The sequence below is a fragment of the Falco punctatus genome (assembly GCF_963210335.1).
Source record: "Falco punctatus genome assembly, chromosome: 8".
In the NCBI taxonomy this organism is placed as follows: domain Eukaryota; kingdom Metazoa; phylum Chordata; class Aves; order Falconiformes; family Falconidae; genus Falco; species Falco punctatus.
Window position 1 is genome coordinate 49,232,462 of NC_137588.1, and position 21,747 is coordinate 49,254,208.

General features: G+C 36.9%; 1 protein-coding gene across 20 annotated transcripts in view; it reads right to left on the minus strand.

Annotated features, from left to right (window-relative positions):
• The window catches only part of TENM2 (teneurin transmembrane protein 2), a 1,028,597-nt gene that overhangs the window by 370,119 nt on the left and 636,731 nt on the right, over positions 1 to 21,747 (minus strand). For 3 of the 20 annotated variants that reach the window (XM_080399946.1, XM_080399945.1, XM_080399944.1), the window contains exon 1: positions 12,130 to 21,284. The exons of the other annotated variants lie outside the window; for them this stretch is intronic. In XM_080399946.1, the coding sequence (XP_080256072.1) occupies positions 12,130 to 12,175 (46 nt within the window). In that variant the 5' untranslated portion in view covers positions 12,176 to 21,284. Of the gene's footprint in view, positions 1 to 12,129; positions 21,285 to 21,747 lie in introns of those variants that run through there. 20 annotated transcript variants of the gene reach the window in all.

Sequence of the window (21,747 nt, forward strand, 5' to 3'; positions counted from 1 at the left end):
CTTGATACGGTTCCAGCTATAACACTGACCTACTTGTAGAACATACTGTAAGGCATTTAAATTTCGCTGTTTCTTGTAAAAGAGAAGACAACCTATCTATTCCACAATGAAGAAACTGGGTTACTGATTTTATATTTTAAGTGAGCAGATTACCTAGGTGTAATTCTTACAGCATATGAATCCAGGCTTTCTCGTTCCAACATTCATAGGAAGGATGAGCAATTGTGATATTCCATTCTGGGAAGTAACAAATGCAAGACAACAAGGAGCTACCCAACTCCTTTTCTCCATGACCCAGTACTACCAGTGACAGAAAACAGATCTAAGCACCTGTCCACATGTAAGCAAGTGTGCCTGCGTAACAAATGCGAGGCCTCACAAACTTAACCGAGGGAATACTGCAAAGATAAATTAATTAATATTTATAGAGCACTCAAACTCGAGTGTTTCTGTAAAGATGTGTCTCTTTTGCTTTCTTGGGTGCTGTTATCAAACATGCAGGAGGCATGAATAAGTACAGGTAGGACATAAAAAGCTACTCACATGACAATTACTAATTGTGTTTTAAGAAAAAGCAGTCAATTTCTCTTCTAGCTGATGCTTTCAGGCCTTTCTTACTACTTGCACGCAAGATCCTATCTATTCATAATAAAGCAAACCCTTGTAATTATTGGCAACACTACGGTAGAACCAAACACAAGCATTGAAGAAAAAGAAAAAACAGTTATGAAGAGTGCAGCCCTTGCAAGTTATGCTTTTATTTCTTAAATTAATAAATAATGGTAAAGTAACTGCCTTGAAAAATAATCCCTTTTGTCTTTATTTAAAAAGTATTAGCTAGAAGCATTTCATGAATCAAATTATTCCCAACTCAATATGGTATGCACATCAGTATCTCAGATATTGTTTATCTGAAAAGTTACACTGACAAGTCCCTCTCAACTTATCTTGCAATATCGGTTTGAAATCTTCCCCTTTTTGATCCTGTTCTGAAATCGGAAGCAAGCTGCCTCTAGCATTTGGAATTTAGCTGTCAAATAAATCTCCACGAAACACTTAAAAAAAAATAATCATACCAGGTGCTGAAAAACTTACATACTGGCCTCATTCACTACTGAAGGCAGACAGAAACTCTACACGACTTTTTCTACTCCCACCTAGTAACTATTAAGGCTTCCCATTCCTTCCTACTCTGAACTTTTAAATAATCTTTCCTCTGTTAAGACATACTATCGCTGGAGGTAATTTACACAGATCAAAATAAGCAACTATCACTCCACGTACAACAGCTTCACTCTTGCCACTTACACCACTTGTCTTCCTCCTGTTTGGCTTACACTTTTTGCACTATACATTTTTGAGGAAAGGAGTAAGGTGCTTTCATGTGTTTGGAAATCAATCAGAATATTATGGTATCGATGCAATTAAATAATGAAAAATATCATGATCTTGACTGAAGAGGTATTTCAATAGACCTCTTGGCATAACAATGGCGATTGAAAACCTTTCTAGACTGCAGCCTACTTGGCACTTGCTTATTTATCAACTTACTCATTTCTATTCTGTTTATAAAGTGGAGGTAGTGAAGGAAATCTCAAGGGTCTTTTTGTGGTTTTTGGGGGGTGGGGGTAGTTCTGGTTGAAGACACTCTCCCTGCATTAAGGAAAAGACTCCCATTGCATGATAAAGGACTCACTGTTACACTATTACAGGAGACGAATTGCATTAACCCCTGCCCTTCCCCATTGTACTTGCTGCCCACTGGAAACAACAACAGAATTACTAAAATCCCACACTCTCTAATGGGATGGTAATAGGATTCAAAGGCCATTAGGGTAAAGGCAATCCATATTTTACAGTTTAATAAGCTCTTGCTGAAGATGCTGGATCCCTCTTCAAAGCCAACAATTACTGATTTAGTATTAACAAATCCACAACAACTGTCAAGACTGCAGAATGCATTCGAGATGAAGTCAGCAGCTTATGGTGACAGACTTTAAAATGTGTGTAGAAAAATGAAACCACTTAAATTGAAATAATTTGTAATTTTACAGTGATACTGGTTATTACTGTCATTTCAGATTTCTTTACGTACAAATGTCGTGGTTACTCAAGTTTGCACATCACTCAGAGTTCTGTACTGTTTGTTTTAGAAGGCGAGCACTTCTGTCCTGTTTTCTAAGCATGCACCTCTTGTCACAAAGAAATAAAACTGAACAGAGAACTGTAAGAGACCAACTGAGTCATGAAATCAAGTTCTCCACAATCATAGGATAATCACACAGACAATTTATTAATATTATAATTACCTATAAATGGATTGTATAACAGGCTGTAGATTCAAAAGATCCTATCTTTCTTGAATAGCATGCCTTGAAGTGTAGGGTGTAAAATACATACTTACTCTGCCCACTTATCTTCACTATTCTTGAAAAACACTTTTATTTTTGAAAGGTTAATGTGCTGAATACTTTCTTAGGTGCTTTTAACACAGAATCTTATTATCTGTATTTTTGCTGTATCCAGTTATTCCCCACTCTCTTGTGTAACTGAGTGGGGGCATAAAGAACAGTCTACAGAAGATCCTGTCCACTCCTTACATTCCTGAAACCAAAAACATGCCTCACCTAGATACCCATCATAAGCACTGCTGGACCTAAACCCCCACTTGCCACTGTTCATTTGTTTACAATTCTGATGAAAAAAAATCCCAATGAAAACAGAGGCACTTTTTATAAGTGGTAATTCTGGGACTTAGTTTTGCCCCCACAAACATTCATGCAACTCTCAGTGAGGTAGGCAAGAGCCACTGTATCTGAATATAAGGACTAGTGCTATTACAGTATAATCATTTCATGCCTGAGAGCTCATAAGCATATAAACACAACAGGTAAGCAAAATAAAATATATGGACATAAACCAACTAAAACCAAAAGCCTGCAGTCATTTCAAACTGAGGAAACTGATTCTTCACCATTTGTTTTCAATAGCTCTGACAACTTTGCCACATTTTTGAACTTTAATAAACATCCACGTACAGAGGTAATATTTCTCTTTTGTTTTTATCAGCTTCAATTGGTCTTCAGTCTTATATAAACTCTGAGATCAGGCTCTTCAGCATTAATTCCAGCACATGAAATAACCCTGTATTAAAGGCCACAACATAACATTCTGAGGGGACAAGATAGTTTTCTCCTGATATTAATTGCCTACTAAGTCACACTCTCAGAATGCAGCAAGGCATCCAAAGGAAACAGAGTTAAGCCTAGCTTTCATTATAAAAACATCATCTTGTCCCATACTTCAGTGAGGTACTATTTCCTTTGAGTGGGAACTCACCAACTTACTGAAAAACCCCACCTCACCAGTTCCCTGAAGAATAGTGAGGAGGCACATATAGGAACGCCAAATTGACTGTACATTTCCCTACAATGGATGGAAAACACAGGCTTTTCCACAAGTCTCCTGCCTTCTCAGCAGCATCACATCTCAGCATGTCTGTCGCTAGGAGGCCAAGCAATGGTGCATCAGCAACCATTATATTTAGCTGTGCAAAGGCATCACACCTAGACCTTTTCCATGCAGGCACATGATCCAGTCTTCTTTTGTGAGGTGACGTTTCCGTATATTCAGATATTGCAAGTACACATACCAGGACTAGGCTAATCTTTAAACTTTTCTGTACTGTTCACGTGGAGAGCCACCAGACTTTGAAAATGACCATGTATATTCACTATTTATCAGAACTTATTAATAATGAAGTACATCTTTCATTACTGCCACAGTTTATGTTAAAAGCATACAGTTCATGAAAATTTAGAGTTGATGGTGTTCCCACTCCTCCAAAAGCAGATATGCTGAAATTTGAGCTCCACTTCCACATCTTCTTTGCTTTGTCATATCTAATGCTTAAAGAAAGTTTTCAGTACACTCAAAGAACAATGGGGGAAGAAAAACAGGATGGCTTCTGCAGCAATTAACCCTGCTTAGCTCACAGTTAAAAATGTTCCACACACTGTTTTGAAAGATGACTTCCAAAGTATCTAGGGACATCACAGATTTTTTTGAAGCATACCTTCCAGGCAAACAACAGAAATAACTGGAAGCCAAGTAAAAAGGGAATTGCTGACGTAACTAAGTCTAGGACAGGAATAGTCCTATCAATATTTTACAATACAAAACATAACTGCAACATGAACAGAACAAAGGTATCAAATGCCACACAAATAGCCTCTTTTAAAAGAGAAAAAGAGACCATACAAACCAATAATTTGTAAGGATCTGTAGATATGGATAAATTTAACAGCCTAACTGCACTGTTTATACAACAATATATATGTGCAAGTGTAACAAAGCCTGACTCTATAATCAAATATTTTTTTCAAGTGTAGGTAGTGTGGTTAGGCAGCAACTGCAAGCATCTTGAAAGGTACTAAAAGCCATGCGTAACCATAGGAGTGCACAGCGAGTGCTAAAGCTACATTAGTCCATTTTCCTATGCAAGTATGCCTTAAAAGGACTTACGTTGCAGCACAATCATTTATCAAATTGAACAATAGAGGGTATGCTATGGATACATACTACCCAGTTGCACTTTTTAAGAACTATTACGTTTTCTTTTTGGACTAAAGGTGAAAAAACATTTGATCAGTGGTTGGTGATTTAATGTGTGGTGAGTATGAGTAAGTTCTAGAAGTGTTTTTTTTTCTTTTCAGATGTTTCTTACAAATGTGAGGAAAAAATACGATTTTAGTAAAAAGAAAGAAAGAAAACCCCACAATCTAGACAGTACTGAAACCAAACACACCCAGCAGTTGCCATCATGGAATCACCTCCATGAATCAACACATAACTGAATTGCTAGCAGACTGCCACCAGATTTATAAAGCTTATTATTTCTGTGTTCACTACAGTGGACTTCGACTCCAGCATCTTATTGGTCTGATACTGACTACAAAAATCAGTCCCGTAATGTAACGAACTAGTTTATCATTCTCCTCCAGAAAGGGTGGAAACATAAAACAATGTACTCACACGTGTTCCAGAATCAGTAAACCTATAAAAAAAAAAAATCTACTTTCTCATTCAGCTAGCTCAAACACTTTTATTGTTCAGAACAGTCTAAGTTTTTTTTCAATATATAATCCAAAACTCTGCATCCAAACCACAATAACTGTGAACCAAACAAATAAAGAATAAATTTAAAAACCTGCATACCTTGCTTGCCTGCTCTAATGCAGATCTCCTTGAAAGGACTGTATCAACTCGCACTCCATCTATAACTCCCTTTCCTATCTTTCTCAACTATTCTTTAGGATAAAATTACAGTTGTTTTAAATTTTGATGTTAGATCTATAAAACACCACCAGAAACACAAAACTCCTTTTCACTCACAGTATAAATTAGAATTCAAATCAGCTCCTTCAGAGATAAAAGTTCTACATCTGCTTAGTTTCCCAGAAAACAAACCAAAATAAAATAAATTCATGGAATATTAAAAAAAAAAAAAAAGCCACACAAACTTGCAGCTTATAATAAGAAATTATCAAAACAGTTTTTAAAAATAAAATAGAACTTTCAACCATAAGTGATCAGTTTATTCAGAAGATTTCATTTTAGAAGGCGGCGAACAAGCATAAAACAATTAATTTGTTAAGGCTGGCCAAAACTAACTGGGTAAACATGGAAAAAAACCCCAAGTGTTGCCTGCACTGTAGTCCTGATTTGCTTAGCATTTGACATATGCTGTCTCAAAAGACCATTTCAATTTTAATTTCAGTCATTCTAAAAGATCATCTCAAAAAAGATAGTGAGGAGATGCAATATAATGAACTATAATACAGTAATCATAGTTTGGATTTCTGTCAAGTTTCTTACAACGTAAATGAGCATTTATCAGGAATTTGCCCAAAACAAATAATTTACACTCATTTCTGCAACAAGACAGACATGATTCTCTTTCATTCAGCTCTTTGTTAACTCTGATTAATTACTTCACTTCCAAATTTCATTAGCAACATATTCATCTTTTCTAGGTGGTAAAAACTGATACGCTGCATCTTGAAGTCTCACATTAGGAAACTGAACATCTGCCCATTCCTTACATTCTACTGACCTCTAGAGACTGTATGTATATATGTATAGCACATATACATTATTTATATGCATGTACACATACTAGAGCAATGTCACAATAGATTGCCTTTACTGAAACCTGTATGTAGTATTTGATGTTAGGGTTTTTACTCCAATCAAAAACTGTTCTTAGAAACATTTACTTTCTTGTGTTTTCTAGACATGAAGAATCTCTTGCTATTTTCTTCCTTTTCCTCGCTGTGTCCTTCTTCCAACCCAAACACACCACAGTCTTCTTTATCTGTTATGTATATAATTAAGCTACGAGTATGAATAACAATATAAATACGGAGACAATCCAGGTTTCATTTAAGCATGAATGCCTACTGGGGAGGGAGTGCCACAAACCCAGAAGCTCCTAGTTAATGAAAAATAGGAGTTATTGCACGTAGGGAGAGAAGAAAAGTCTCTCAACTCAGTATCGACACTTCCTCCCCCACCAAATGATAACATCTTGCAGCAGTTTCCTTGTCTCCATTTTGCTGCCACGGAAAACAACGCGCAAAAGCCTGTGTTGGGTTTGACATTTAGACCAAACAGAAAGGGTTGAAGGAGTTGAATTTGTCAACTAAAATCTATTCAAAATAGACCTTAATCCAATAATAAAGATAAACAAGGGGAACAGAAAAGACTCTGTTCCTCCATAACAACACTAGCATAACTGATGTTGTTATGAGCCATTCCTTGGTAATACTGTGTGGTCAAGTATAACAAAAAACATTACCACAAATACATACAAAATAAACGTGAAAATTTAAAGGCATATTTTCCAGTTGAAAATACTTTGGTTTAAGTTTCATGATCAAAATGCCCAAAAAACATTCAAGGGGTTTTCTAATACTGCTGATGTTTTATAGAGAAGGATCACTCATAAGATACTTTCACATGACTTTATACTCCAGAATCTCAGACAAAGATAAGTTTAGAAGACTGAACTGAAAAAAAAATGTCCTACTTCAAAAAGCTTTAGCTAAGAAGTTTTTAGCTACTTTCCCTGCCCCCCTTCAACTTTGGGGGGGGGGGGGATAAACTTTTTTAATGCAGTGTTTTACACTGTTATAAATCATATTGCATGTGATAACAGAATACAAATTTCATATGATTTGGAATCAGCTATGAGGTACAGGTTGAATTTTATTAAATTAATACAGGCTATAGATAGCAACTGAACCCCATACCTTTCAAAAACTGCACACAGAGTAAGAACTGCATTACCTAAACATATCTTATACCATACAGCTAAAAGAGAACTTAGATCCACTATTTCAAGTTACTCAGGAGTTACTTCAGCATAAATGAGGAAAATATATATATCCATGTCTTTTCCTTTAGAAGTAACAACCTTAAGATAATTTCATTGCCAAATCCCATTTCTGGTTGTTTTTTTAAAAAAATATTTTATTCATCTTATATTAAGTATTAATGAAACCACCACAGTGATGAAACAAATCATATAGATGCATTTGAAACAAGCTTCCCAAATAAGTCACTAAATTATTATTATCTGCAGTACATGTGCCTATGTACACATTACAGCTTTATATTTCAATAACTTACTGCAAAAACTCCTAGACATCCATTCCTCCTCTGTTCCAATAACATGACACTATGTATGTATTTTTAAATTTGAAATGTGCTTAAATTAGAATACATAGATTTGGATTTATGTGTTTGCTTATACATACATAAGCATCCATGGACAAACTCAGAAATACAATATCGCTGCTACTGAGAAATTGGCAATAGATTCAATTGTGGCCAGAATTATTTACCCTATTCAGCTATTCTGAGCTTTTCATAGCGTACTCATAAACAAAATTCCACTATACAAGTATGCTCACTTTTCTCTTCATGACTTTGAAGACTGAGAAATACAAAAATAAAAGTTTATTCCTTAGGGCTATATTGTGTCATAAGCCTTTAAACTGAATTTGCCAATGTTTTCAACAGGGAATTCTCTTTAGAAACTGATGACATATTACAATCTTTTAAACTAAATTACATACCATTTCATTGAACTGACAAGTCTGAAAGTAAACTGAAGTAGAGAAGGTACAAGAACAGAAATCTGGTAATATTCTCTCACTGGTAACAGTCAGACTTATTTTTCTGAATGACAGAACTGTGAAAATGGAAAAGTGCTCATAAACTTCTGGTCATGCCCAGCTGAGATGTACAATGTTCAGTATTAATTGCTAATTGTCTCTAAAGCCCTAGGAACTTATAAGTTAGAGAAAAAAAAACAAAAAACCAAACCCAACCACAAAAAACTACACATGACTATTCAATAAATATTTATAGCATTGACATTTCCTAAACTATACTCATGAAACACAGGAAGATTTCACTTCTGTATACGAAGTACGCAAACAGATTTTGAACATGAAGGAAATAACCTTAGTATGTACACAGTTGCATGCATGCACAAATTCAACAATAAATTAAAGAAGCAGAAAATTAAAGAAAACCCCTACTGGTAATAGCAAATCTGTATGGGAAAACAGCATCAACCTAAAGCTTGTCAGATTAAAGAACTGTTGGCGCACGTATCTGCAAAAACCCATAAAAATACTAAAACCAAACTACAGTAAATATTCTACAACTCAAATGACATGGGAGATGTCTGTAGAGATCTGCCACATATTTTTCTATCTGCATTTTTTTCCAATTAGATGCAGAAACTGAAATTTCCTTTACAGTAAGTAGCAAACTAAATAAAGCCATGCTGCTATGTATTACAAAATTAAGTCTGAAAGTTAAACTTAGAGCTAATTCTTGTTTTTCCTTTTTTTATTTTTTTAATTTAAGGTATAAATAGGTGCAAACCAGCTGAATGGAGAGAAATCACATTTTTATTATGACTGCTCTAAGTTTTGCATGTTTATCCTACTTCACATGAAAAGCTAGGATTAAAAAAACAACACAACACACATTGCTGTTTTGAATTTGAAATCAGTTAGTGCTGACAATCATCTCCAAAAATAAATATTCCCACAGATAGAGGTCAGTGGTTGCCTGAAATTGCATCAGTTAGTGCCTATATACTAGAATTCTCCACTCCTTTGGGACTGCTTTATCATTTTTTCAGATTAATTAATAAAACAGTAGTTTTCGCATAGGACATCACAGTTTTCTACCCATGCATTTGGCATTACTTACTCTACAATTTATTAATCTGACAGTCATCATAGGATTTCTTAGAATTTAAGCACATAAGAAGATGTTAACTCACAGCTGATCGTAGTTAAAAAAATATACGTACAAATAAAAAAACAACTTACACATTAAGAAAGAGGGTGGGGTTTTGCTTTTTATGTTATGTGTCGATATGGTAAGCTTACTGTTCTCAAAGGAAAGCAACTTCACTGCATTGGAATTTGAATTTTGAGGTTGCATGAATTTAATTTCTTAATTTATAATTAAATATTTGCACATTGTGAATGCATTTAAAAAACAAAACATCCTCCCACCCCCCAACTTCTAGGTATATCTCTCAGCTCTTCCTCTGAGAAAACATGCATGTGAAACAATGTTAACACTGGTGATAAAATGTTAAAAGTGTCAAGTGAAAACTAACAACCTTAAAAAAATACAGTTGCCTCGATGTGGGCCTTGTTTCAGCAGGTGTACCTTTTCAGGTTTTCAGATTGACTAGAACCTAGGATGATGATGTAAAAAATTATTATTATTAAACTACCAACAGCCTGTATAACCATTCGCCTTGAGATTTTTCTTTGGCTTTTGTAATGTCACTGCATTTCTTTTCCTCTATGAAGTAATCTTTACTTTGCTCTCCAGCAACATCTACTGGAACATCAGTAAAATGCTGCTATTTCTATTAATCACCCATTTAACATCTAGTAGGGCAGAGTTAGCAAATGCCAAAAGAAGAGATAAACGATTTGCAATTCAGATCCTGCATCTGGGCTCAAACAGATCAAGTTAGCTCGTCTTCAGCCTTCTAATTTTCTGCCACTTCATAAGGAAAAAATTCTTTATGCCTAAGCTAATTCATATCAAAAGTCACCTACCATTTAACTCAGATGTACTTTATTTAAGTCACAAAATATTATATGAAGTACCACATTACATCCAGGACTTCCATTTCAGTCAGACAAGTTACTCTCAATTTGAGTTTGCTCCCAAGCACTTGTATGTAAACAGATCTGTAACATAAAAAGAGCTTGGAAGAACATACAGAAGCATTTTGAAAGCTGAAAAGGAGGTGTAATGGCAATGCCAAATAATAAGCAATATCAAGTTCAGCAAAGCTATAGTTAAAAAGTAAAAATGTCCACTATAAATCAGTGACAACATTTACAAGTTCTTTTGTCTGATTTTAAGTCCCCAGAAAAAAAATCTATCCTTTTATATAAGGATGAATATGTATGATTAACTACCATTGAAGATAAAGTAGCAACGCTTGAAGTCCCTCTACACCGATGGGAGACTCTGCTTCCCTTGGGGCTTGATCCCATTCAGCTGTGTGGTGGCTTGTCACTGCCTATCTTGTAAAATCAGCTACTGCAAATGTACACAGAAAGCACTGCCACTGAATTTTGCAAGGTACATAGCACTGCGCATTCATACGCCTGCATGCAGGACTGAGTCATGAGGGTAAACTTGCATAAAGACAAAAGTTCTCAAGTAAACATATTAATTTCTATCTGCAGTATGCTCATTTGTAGGTCTGCAACACTAAAATCTACCTAGCAATGTTTACTCTGTGACAGCTTATGAAGTTAGGTTTTCATAGCTCTGCTTTTGGAGCCAGTTAATTAGTACTCTACTTTTACAAATAACTCTGATCACTGCAATATTATTTGCTTCCCTTTAAATCCCTAATAATAGTCTAACTGTCCTTAACTGCTTGTTCACTTTTCAGTATGACAACGAAAATTCAGAGCATCACTGCTGCTCAGAATCCATTCCTTCTGTTTAGAGTCTTAGTTTGCTCATACAGAGAGCAACTGTAAAATATAGGTGCAGAAATGCAGGGAGAGAAAAAAAGGCACCAAAGCCAGCAAAGACCAGAAACAGAGGTCCCAAGAGCTCAATATTCCATTTGTGAATAAAATGCACTTATTGGCATGTAACATTTAAAAAGTAATTAAAATTATTTTTGCCTTTGGAATCCCTACAGAGCCTCAATGCATTTTTATAAAGAATAAAAAGGCACGTCTCCCAAAACCACAGACACTTTAAGCTATATAATTTTATATTATCACAGGACTTAAGTTCATAGGCTTTGCGTGATAAATTAGCTCCTTTCAATAACTGTTAAACAGAAAGCCCTTTATTGTAATCCAAGTGCACTTGTGGACAGCACTTTCAGAGTTAACTCCATTTGACAACTGACATAAATCCATTATTCTAATTTGGTGATTGCTTTACTAAACACAGATGCAGTTTATGAGTTTTAGTCACGTATTTCATTCAGGATGCTACTTAATCTCAATTTACAAAACATAAACACGAAATAGGTTTTACAGTATGCCTAAAAGGGTATAGCTATTCATCCGATGAAATGCCAGGCAAACAAACCATATTCACCTAGACCTAAACTCAATGCTAGATTTTACCTTACTAAATAAACAGTAAATAACTACAATTAAATTTTATTTCAGCTGTTGCAACCAAATTGCTGAATGCCAAGCTCCTCGAAGGTTACAAGACTCAAAAGCTTTTCTCATACCGAGATTCAAGCATTGAATTTAACCTTAAGCAAAGTCCAGCTTTCACAAAAACCGGTTCTCTGATTTATTTTGATACATAAAAGAGGAAAAAAACAATCATTCAGTGTGAATACAGCATCTTCACAAACCCATTTCTAATCCAATTTATAGCACATACTTTACATCTTAAACAAAAGGAATCTGATACAACACCGATGCTGCCTCTTGCTGCAGTTGCTTGCCTCAGTTACAAAACGCTGAAAATCTACTGCTCTGACCAAGCCACTCCATAAAACATTCGGATTCAGGCACTTCTTACCTGCTTCAGTTGAAGGCTTCCTTCCCTTGTTAGCAGTATGAAGCATCCTCTAGCCTTCCCAATCCTCACCACCAGCCTCAAATTGCACAGCTAAGTCCCTTTTTTGCAAGAAAACGCTTATTGAAAGTGATTAGTTTTTGTTGTCCCTTTTAAGTCCCTCCTGCGGGAAAGAGCAGGGGAGCGATGTGACGCCACCTTTTAATCTTTTGCAAGAGTGAAAAGGCAGAAAAGGAGCGCTCGATCAAACTGAGCTTCACACATGACTAAAACTCGCCTGAGAGGCTGCAAGCTCTGGCTAAAGCACCACTAGGCGTAAGTGTAAGAACAGAGAAGAGGGGAGAGTCAATGAAATGTGACAACGTATGTGCATCAAAGACAGGAAAAGAGGGAGAGAACAATAAGAGAGAGATCGAGACAGCAATGAGAGAAAGAGAAAGAATGAGAATGTGAGGGAGAATAAGCATGAAGAAAAGATAGGAGAGTTCTGAAGCAAAGAATTCGTAGAATAAAGCCAAAGTGTCTGGCAGCTTCTGTTTTTATCTCAGTGAGCATGACATACTGCCTCTCTCATTTAGCAACACATATCTTGTCTCTTCCAGGTTTGAAAACTGAGATAATCACAATGTGTGCCTGTTTTCGCCTGATTGGCATACTTGTGTGTGGTATACCTGAGATTCCCCTCACCCATCTTCCAGAGATGCATTTATGTGCAATTAAGTTCATATATTCATTAGGAAAGACACCTCCCCCCACCCCCCAAAAAACAGGAGCTGCTAATTCTACGTCAATTTACAATACAGTTTAACTGGCAGATGGAATTCTACTTATAACTACTAACAAACTGCCACTGATAAACAAATGACTGAACAAATGTTTAATGTTGATAACTGAGTTTTCATAGCAACAAAACATATTAGCATTGATAAATTTGTATTTAAAAAAAAACAAAAGAGAGGTATTACAGACACTTTCTTCTATTTATCTTGTTATTTCTGTATGAAGTTGCACTAAGTAGTAGAAGAAAGAAATGACCCAGAACTAACATTTTTAAAGGCACCTATCAGAGAGACAATCAGATTTCCAATTTTTAAAAAAGCAATTACAAGGTAAAAACTAAATTTAATTGTAAATTCCTACTCATTTAGAAAAGGTCCACATGCTAAGTCCTTATACAAATAGGGTTAGTTTTCATGCAAGATGGGTGTGTGGGGGGTGTTGTTTGGTTTTTTTTTTTGTTTGGTTTGTGTTTTTTTCTAACTATATATAGACACCATTTGTAACATTAGGACAGCTTCTGTACTTTGCTTTGTTTATACCTTTTACTCTTTTAAGGTAAAGGTAAATAAGCTTTTAGCCAACTGGCAATTGGTCAGCTGGCCAAAAAGCATAATATTTTTCTGCAGAGCCAACACAAGCCCACAATCACACTTGGCTATTACATGGAGATGCAAGGTTAAGAGGGCAGTAGAAATGTATAAACGTGAAAAAAAACATATATTTTCATTTTGCTGCAGCATCTTAGTTTGGCCTCTGCTTGGATCCTTGCACCTCAACACTATTAGGGAAAAGGAAGGACTACGTCAGTAGTGTAAGATTCTGGAAATCTGACTCTAGATCTCAACTGTACAGCATATTTCAGTATTAGCTTATGCTAGTCACATAGTGCTACGTTCAAGCATCTGTGTCTTAAGATACCTAGCTAGTTTTAAAAAAAATGTTTTAACAGCTCTGCATAACTCAGTAACCTCTTTTGTAAGGATTTCCCAATTCCAGAGAGAAGGTTATGGACACGAGTTCATGAATGTAATCCCATGAATCAGAGAATCAGTGGCCACCTTCAACACTGAGTACATATATATCATTATTGTATAACAAATTTAAAAAGCATCAACATTTTTCTATGAATGTTAACCTCTAGAATCTCACCGCAAACAGTCACATTAAGCTCTGGGAAGACAGACTTCAGTTTTCATATTTGTAAAGTAAAATAGGAAAAACAACTCTTTAAGCTTGCAAACTGTCCCAAACCCCACACTTCCTGCTAAACTTGTGATTGCTTCCATGTTCACCTTTCATTTTTTATCCCCTGGGGACTGGGAGTACATTTACATAAATACGGATCGATTAAAATAAGATACTCACTAATCTTCCTGAATAACCTTCACCACATGAGCTTAAGAGTAAAATTTACCATAAGCAGAAAAATATTCCTAAGAACACTGGGCTTTTAAACCTCTCTCCGTATGTGTATCAATACAGCATTAGCTGACCTAGCAAAGGAGCATTTTGTGTGATGGTTTACATCAAGTATTTCTCCTTGCTCTGTTGGTGTAAGGAATCGAATCAAAGCAGCGTAGCTGCTTTAAAGGCCTCCAGTTTTTGTCTTCGAGACATGAAGGAAATAAACACCCACCTGAAGATTCAGGGGGACAGGAAGAAGAAAGACAAATAGAGAACCATGTGTTCAGTTATTGCAAATTTTTTCAGAGTATTTTTATTATATTATTAGCAAATACTCTCTCTAATGGAAGGGTCCAGCTACCTTTTAAAAAGGAAAAAAAAAAATTAAGTTTCAAGTTCCTCGAAGAAGCTTACTCTGTCTATGCAGTGTGTGCATAGTCACATGCCTGTGCACACCTAACATGAAATCAGTAACAATTAGGGAAGAGATCTTTCCTATCTCTTTCCCATTCCATTTTGTATTTTCTCACCCTTATTGGTAAATTGCTTTTCTTATAGAAGTCTTGATAAGCAGTTTCCACGTACCTTACAATGTACTAGATTATATTCAGGACAACAGTTTTTAAAAGACGCAAACACATATATACATACTTCTAGAAGTATTTATTCATTCTTATGTGCTTATCTACAAATTCACAATGCAATCAAAACCCTGTATTTATATCAAAGGTCAACAAAACACTTCAGAACATGCATGCATTTTTTTTATTTTCATTAAACATCCAAGACTGTGTGGGTAAAACTAAGCATAAGCTTACATACTATACTAAAACTCTTTTCCTCAAGAAACAACCTCGTGTTTGAACTAAAAATGTGTGGACACTGAATCGCTTGAGCACTGACAGCTCCAGTGAGCAAAGCAAGTTATTGTCCTATGGAAGTAAGCTATTCTATAAATCGGCCACATTTCCACACAGTAGGCTAGGTCTTTGACCAACATGAATGCAAAACTTGTATTTTACTTCTGTTAAATGTGCTTCCATGTAAGCTTCCTCAAGGAGTACTCCAGTAGCATACAGGCACCACACCATAAAACATGACAAAATAACTACACACTGAAATGTACGAGTAATATAATTTTGCGCAGAGATATAAATAACTGATTTCCAGCCCTTTTTTTTTTTAATATATATATATATATATACTTTCACCACCACACACAAAACAACTAAACAGAGTTTTCCCTCAATCTTACCTGGGGAAGCCAAGTCAAGTTTAATCACAGAAAACTTCCCGATCCCTTACTTCTTTACTCTACTAGAAGTCTGGATCATTCTGTGCGTTTTAGGTCTAGAATTTCATCAGACTGCATGCAAACACATAGTCCGTGTCTGCAACTTAAAACTTGCATAGCAATAGGATAGCTAAAAACATTCAACATATTGCATTGTTTTAATGATGCTGAATCTCCCTCACCACAACCTGCTGCCAGGAAAACACATTGGAAGCATTATCAAGAACATGGAGCATCATGACGGCAAACTACGAGGAAATAAAGTGGCCAAAGACTGCAGAAGTACTCATGTCTATATGGGACTACTTGCCAGAAACACTCATTGACTACATATTGTTTGGTGCTAAATGAAAGCTTCTGGCTATGTGAAAGAGCTAAACGACCACTTTCACTTACCAATATCCTCCTGTATTTTACATCTAGCAAAAAGCCTTTGCCAATTACCAAGTTGGATGGCATGAACTCAGAACTAATTTTTCCAACCTTTTGGTTTTGTTTCTTCTGTTTCAGACATGAAGACGGACCATCTCTGAAAGCATCTATTTTTTTTCCAGTTATATTGGTTGGTTTAATAAAACATACCACCTTTTTCCTCTACAAACCTTGTTTCAATAATACCTTTGGATCTTTCTCTTACATAACCAATATAAAAGCAGAACAGCACTGTGAGGCCCTTCATCCCTCCCCAACCACTGTACCCATGACTGTTACCTGTTCACTGCTCAGAGGAAATACAACAGGCTAGCAGAATGGCTACAACAGAGGCAACAAGAAAATCCCATGTATCTTGTATTGTCTATACTTAACATCCCAGTGTTCCATTTATGACAAGAAATGAAAATGGTACGGTAAAAGAAGTATCATCATCAGACATTATGTTAGTTGTGAGAGGCACAAGTTAAAGACCTTGCACAAGCATAAGCTACGTGTAACATCCTGGCAGGGTGAAGGAACACATGTGATGCTATCGCTGGTATGAATTATAAAACCACTTAAATACTGCTTTTTGAGCAAACTAAATACTTATGATAGCATCAATATAAATTAAAAGCATTTATGACCTCTACTTGGTCCAAACACTACAACCTTAGTCACTATATGCATGGCTGAACAAATTTATCTGCGACTGCTGGTGTTACACGATAGAAGAAATAACTAAGTGCCACGCAAAGGAAACAAAGAGAAAATAGCAGCAGAAGCTTCTCCAGTAGAAGCAGCTTGTAATTTGGCTCTGAGTCACGGATTTCTTAGCGGCTATGGAAAATAATCTTTCATTCTTATCACTGTCAACTCAATAAGTGATAATAACTAATACCTAAGTTCTTATTTGTTTACATAGTTAATATTTAGTTTTCACTATTTCATAAGTGTTAATATATTATGAAATCAGTAATTTCATGAATGAATAGAAATCAGTACTTTTGTAAATTTTGCTTGACAGAAAAACTAAAACAGGAGATAATCAGTATGTTCCTGGTTATTTGGGAGTGCTAATTTCAAAGGACATTTAATTCCCTCCATTGTATTCACTTGTAAAATCATAGAGGAATATGCATTAAAATGACATTTCAAAATTCAGATGTCTGTGGCACCAACTTGTACTACTGCCTGCTTGGTACATTTCTGTTTAAAATTTTTGCTCCTGCTATCACTCTGAATACTGCCTCACAAGTTAAGGCCTTTTAAGACTGCCATCAGCATGTCAAACAATTCCTGAAGTATCTCCCACAGATTATTTCCCTTTTTTAAAACAGCAGTAAACTGATTACCTTCATCTGTGCCTAAATGTCAGCCAGTTCATGTGAAGCTCCTGTACCTCAATTAACATTAGGGATGGAAAGAATAACTTATCTACAAGGTATGGGTTTGCCTGCCATGATTTCTTCCTAATGTGGCCAGAGAGCTCCTTTCACACTGTAGAGATATGTTCTGCTTTAAAAGACAAAGGCCACCTTCCAGGAGAGAGCTGTATGGCTCGTAAAGGATTTTCTTCACTACTAGATAATTTAAGTTCTCTACATGAAGTACAAACCTACACTGAGTCAATAAGAGTACATAGCTTCACAGAGCGTACAATTTATTTTAGAGCACTGGGCAACACACTTAAAAACTGAACAAAGCCTAGTTTTACTGCCCAGTCCTCTGAATTAATATGCAACATTCGTGCCTTAAGTATACCCTTGAGCATTCAGTACTTCTCTGAGCCATAGCTTTGAAGATGTGTTGGCTTCCTATGCACTAACTTGACCTATATTCAGGCTGACTTCTATTCTGAGATTATTTCTGCTGTGAATTCAATTCCAGATGCTATATATATTGCTTTTACAGCTATGATACAGATGACAAAAGCAGAAGGATATCAACAAATTAGAAGGCCACTGCTGTTGTTCCTTAATATTTGGGGCTCATCAAAAAACATGCTCTGTGAGCTGATCTTGGTACAAGGATATTTCCTTGATAGTGTGGAAGCAGAGAACAAAGTCTAGAACCCTCCTTAAATTATTTGTTGTTATGGGTCCAAAGACCTGCTGACTTGCCTGAATAGGAGCTTGCTCTGTGGCATGTACCAAGGAAGCTTAAAACTCTCTCAGATGGGAAGGCTTCCCTAAGAAGCGAAAACAAGCCTTCAAGACATGACCAAAAAATGAAAAAAAGGAAAAAAGTAAAGCTATTAAAGAACCAAGTTCCAAGATGAAAACAGAAAAATCTCTAATACAGGGCACAGCAGAGGGAATGGAAAATAGCGACAAAACCTTAATTTTTACAACTTGCCCCTGTTTACTCACGTCCTGATGTACAGGTTTTGCAGTTTTCATATTTATAATGCAAAGGTCTTACAAGATGAGGTCCTACTCTACTAGTAACACCTGACAATTCACCAAATGTTTCAAACTGCTTCCTGTAATGATTAAGTAGAATAGTCATATACTATATAATAGAACACCTAAAATTCCACTTATCTCATGAAACAAAATTTTCAAGTCCACCAAGTGTGCTAGGTCAGCTGAAAGGCTCCTAGAGGATGCCAAAGACTTCTATTTCTGCACACTTCTAACAGATGCATGATGAGCAGTTAACTTTACACCAAGTTACCACAGTAGCGATGATGTAAGAAATGCTGGAAAGCCTGCTCTACAAGCAATGCTGTAACAGTATATAAAAAAAACCTGCACAAACCCTACTTGCTGCCTGCGTATGTGTGGAGTCCTGCTTACAACATGAGGCAAGAGGGTTTTTTTTATTAAATAGTTTCAAGCTGTATCTATAATATGACTCCAGGAAATGAGTACATAAGAAAAAGGGTGGGTAGTTTCAAGAATGTCTGGTTTACTATCCGTCTGTTGTGGTTCAGAATATAGAGTAAAATTCTACCAAGAAGGCTTGACAAGGCATATAAAAGCACCCTTAAAACACTTCTCTTGGCATGCCATCAGCTCTCATCAGACATAGAATATTGGTTTTGATGAACCTTTGGTATGAACCGGAACAGCTGTTCCTGTCTTTATCCCTGTCACACCAATAACGGAGAACGCATAGTGAAGCAAAAGACTAAAAAAAATTTGGTAAATGTAAAGTACTGATAGAATGTTGAGAACAGCAAGAACTTGACATGATTGACTCTTGAGAACTTTAAGACATAGTATTTTAAGAAAATTGTTAAAAAGTGACATAAATGTTCAAAAAAGCATATGTATAATAAAAGTTCTATAAAAAGCAAAGATGGCATTAGTTTAGAAATTATTAAAGCTTAAAAAAATAATATTTAAATGCACATTTTAGTTTGAGTTTTAAGACAACTGTTCCACAGTTCTGAAACGCAACCAGATCACATTATAAATAGCAAGATGCGGCTTTTTTAGGCATGTTCATTCTCTTTAAAATATCCATAGCAAGTTACTCACTGTGTTTAAAAATAAACAAAACTTAATAATAAGTCTATTTTTTCCCCTGTATCTTTTTTTCTTTAGAATATACACATTTTGATTCCATGGAAACTCAACTGAGACTGTGTCATTTCTTCCACTCAGCTGACTAAACCCACTGTTGAACTACCTGGCTGTTATTTGAAATGTTCTTCAACTTTAGGAAATCAGAGACATCAGAGCAAAAGCTTTTCAGTAAACAGTTTCTGACAAAGTGAAAAAGTAGTTAATAAATAAAGAAGTTTAACTATTTTTACTTTTAATATTTTTCAGCCAAATGGTTTATTACAGCCATTGCCATTTTTTGACATTCTCTCTCCTGTGACAATCACAAAAGCAATACTAAACTTTACTTATCAGCCAACTCTCTTTTACAATAATCTGATTCTTACTTGTGAAATCTGGAATAAAACGGTAAAATTTCACATGTTGAATACCTAAAAAAATACCTCTGGAAGCCACGAGGAATAGATACGAACTCCATTATACAACATGACGGAGCCACCACACACATTTCCTGGAACTCATCTTAATGTACTCCACCAAAAGCATGACATTTAAAGGGTCCAATCTTGGGAGGAAAAAACAACAAAAAAACCCACAAAGGGACTATCTTTTAATGCTTGAATTGCTTAATAGCCTCCATTTCCCCCTTCCATGAACCTCCTGGTTTCTTTTTTTTAGTGCTTTTAAAAATACTTCCTCTTGCTGTGACTTAGTATCCCACCTATGAAGGGAACATAGTCATAACAGCTGTTTTTTGAGGATACTTTGAAAACTACTACTGAAGAGATCAGGAAGGAATATCAACATATTTGAAAAAACAAACAAACAAAACCCAAGAACAAACTGCAGTTTTTTAGCCTTCCCCTCCCCCCTCAAAATGCCACATTTTTTCTCCATTAAAACGGTGCTTACTGACCTCCACGGGAAAACCTTTTGATCTCTGATAGAGTTTTATATAACCCTATTTCTTATTCATCATTGATTTTCTGCTGATTAAGGCTTCAGAGTAACTATAATGAAGTAAAGCAATACTAAGCTGTTGTGGTTTTATATATATATATATATAAAGAATATGACTGCATTCACGCAAAGCATAAGTCATAAAGGATGTCTTAAACATTCTGTTGTCCTGCTTATCTCTATCATTTCACCTAGTTTTTGTCTCAACTAACAGATTTGCTGTTAACCAGATTCACAGAGCATTAATTGATGACAAATGGGGGGTGGAGGGAAGTGTGAAGAAACATATAGTACTGTGAATTTCATTTTAAAAATACTTCTCAACTTGATAAGATTTGGCCAAACCCATTCTATCATTATAGGTAATGTCTGATTCAAGGCCTTCGTAGTTCCAACACATATTCTGGTATTCACCAGAATGGAAACATTTCTTTATGCTTGTGAAGAAGTCCTTTAAGAGCACTGCAAGGGAGTTACTGAAACACTTCCAGCATCTGCTGGTGCTTAAAGCTCCAAAGACAAAATAAATGTTGACCCTAATGGTAGCAGGAAGAAAATGTTAGTTTGGGCTAAGCCACCCGACACTAAAGACACCTATGTGTTTTGCTTACATACCTATCCAAATGATGCCCATGCAAAACCAGTTTGTGGCCCTGTGTTCCTGGAGCTAGCTGCCACCCTCAGGTCCCTCAAAACACCATGAAGTGACCCCCATCTGGCGAGCCCCAGGCCGTGGGAGAGCAGGGTGGGCGAGGGCCAGCTGCCTGCCACCTCCCTTGCCTTCTCCTCTTCCCTTCCTTCCTCCCCTTCCCTTCTCCTTCCTTTCTCTCCTTCTCTCCCCTCGGCGGTAGGAGGATGCCGCCCCCTGCGCTGCGGGGACACCAGCCCGCCCGCCCCGCCGGCGCGGGCCCTAAGCGCCACGCGGTGAGCAGCCTCTGGCCGGGCGGGAGCGGGGGTGCGCACCCCCCAGCGCAGGGCACCGCACCACCCTGCCCGCCGCACTGGAGCTGCGCTCGGCGCCAACTCCGCAGGTACAAGTTGCGGTGCGACACCCGGTATCTACTACAGGACCCAGGGGGCTGCCCGCGCCCCAGCTGTTCCCTCCACGAACGCCGCGCTGCCCCCGCGCCGCTGCCGGAGCCGTGCGGGTGGCAGGGGCGCGGCGGGCTGTGGCTCCGCTGCCTCCGCTCCCCGCCGACACGGCCGGAGCCGCAGCGCGTTCCCCACGCAGCCGGGGTGAGGGTGCCCGGGGCC